Here is a 1047-nt window from a genome sequence, read left to right as displayed (position 1 = left end):
CCACTGCTACCCCCATGATGATGTCACGTATAAAGTTTGAATCCGTCTTATAGGATACACTATCCAAAGTACTAGGAACAGAAGCCGTATCCCCATGTCTTGTATCGTTTCTAATCTGTAAATTAGGCACCGTAACATGATGACCCTGTCCAGGAATACCTCCTGTTGGGAGGGTCAAAGATTTTCCAGTTTTCAAAGTGGACACCGGTCCTGGTATTGCCGCTCCGTGTACTGCTGTTACAGGACTTTTTGAACCTCTTGTAACAACTGAACTTGTTGTGCCTATTGTATCTGCTGAACCTACTGGGGCTGCTCCCCCAGCTCTACCACTAACCGGTGCAGAACTTGCTGAAAGTTTGACCTTTGGAGGCTCTGGAGGATTACATATTTTTAACGCTGCTAAGAGTTTATTTGGATCATATAGGGAACTACATGGAAAATAATCAATATAACCAGAGAAAAAGGAAAAAAAACCACGATTCTTACAGTGCTTTTCATAATACTCTTTATACAATGAAATAAAACTGTCAACATACGCCAGATGCTTAACGCATTCAGTTTTCTTTCCGGAAATACTAATATTTTTAATACTATCATGGTTTTTAAAATAAATATACGAAAGTTTCCTTTTTCTCCATTCGTCTAAATTAACATCTTTATCATATGGTATATCACACATATTTTTTAATTCCTTCTTATGGACCCTACTCCCTATGTCAATAAGTTCTTTAACAAAAGATATTTCACCAATTTTCTTAGAGTGCTCAGTATGAAAACCCCATATTTCATCATAAAACCAGTAGCGCAAATAACTACACCGTTTAACATTATCAGTCGTTGTCGGATTCTTAACTATATTTTCTAATAAGTATAATAGCTTACCGCAAAGTTTTTTAGCTTCGGGATTTGTTTTGCCTACTTCATCAAATACTTTGCAGTGTTTATCAATTTCAGCTGATGTTCCAGGATTTTTAAAGAAATCTTCATACATTTGATGAAGTTTTACATCCTTTGCAGCTTTCTCCTAAAAATTAACATGAAGATTTT

General features: G+C 36.0%; 1 protein-coding gene across 1 annotated transcript; it reads right to left on the bottom strand.

Annotated features, from left to right (window-relative positions):
• Positions 1 to 10: 10 nt before the first annotated feature.
• PCYB_008000 (CYIR protein) lies at positions 11 to 991 on the bottom strand (the record flags this gene model as incomplete). Its single annotated transcript, XM_004228221.1, has 1 exon — positions 11 to 991. A coding segment is annotated over one exon (981 nt), but the record flags the coding sequence as incomplete, so codon positions are not given.
• Positions 992 to 1047: the final 56 nt, after the last annotated feature.

The sequence above is a fragment of the Plasmodium cynomolgi genome, assembly GCF_000321355.1.
Source record: "Plasmodium cynomolgi strain B DNA, scaffold: 1541, whole genome shotgun sequence".
In the NCBI taxonomy this organism is placed as follows: Eukaryota; Apicomplexa; class Aconoidasida; order Haemosporida; family Plasmodiidae; genus Plasmodium; species Plasmodium cynomolgi.
The sequence above is the reverse complement of the archived record's forward strand: the minus strand, read 5'-3'. Positions and strand labels throughout refer to the sequence as shown.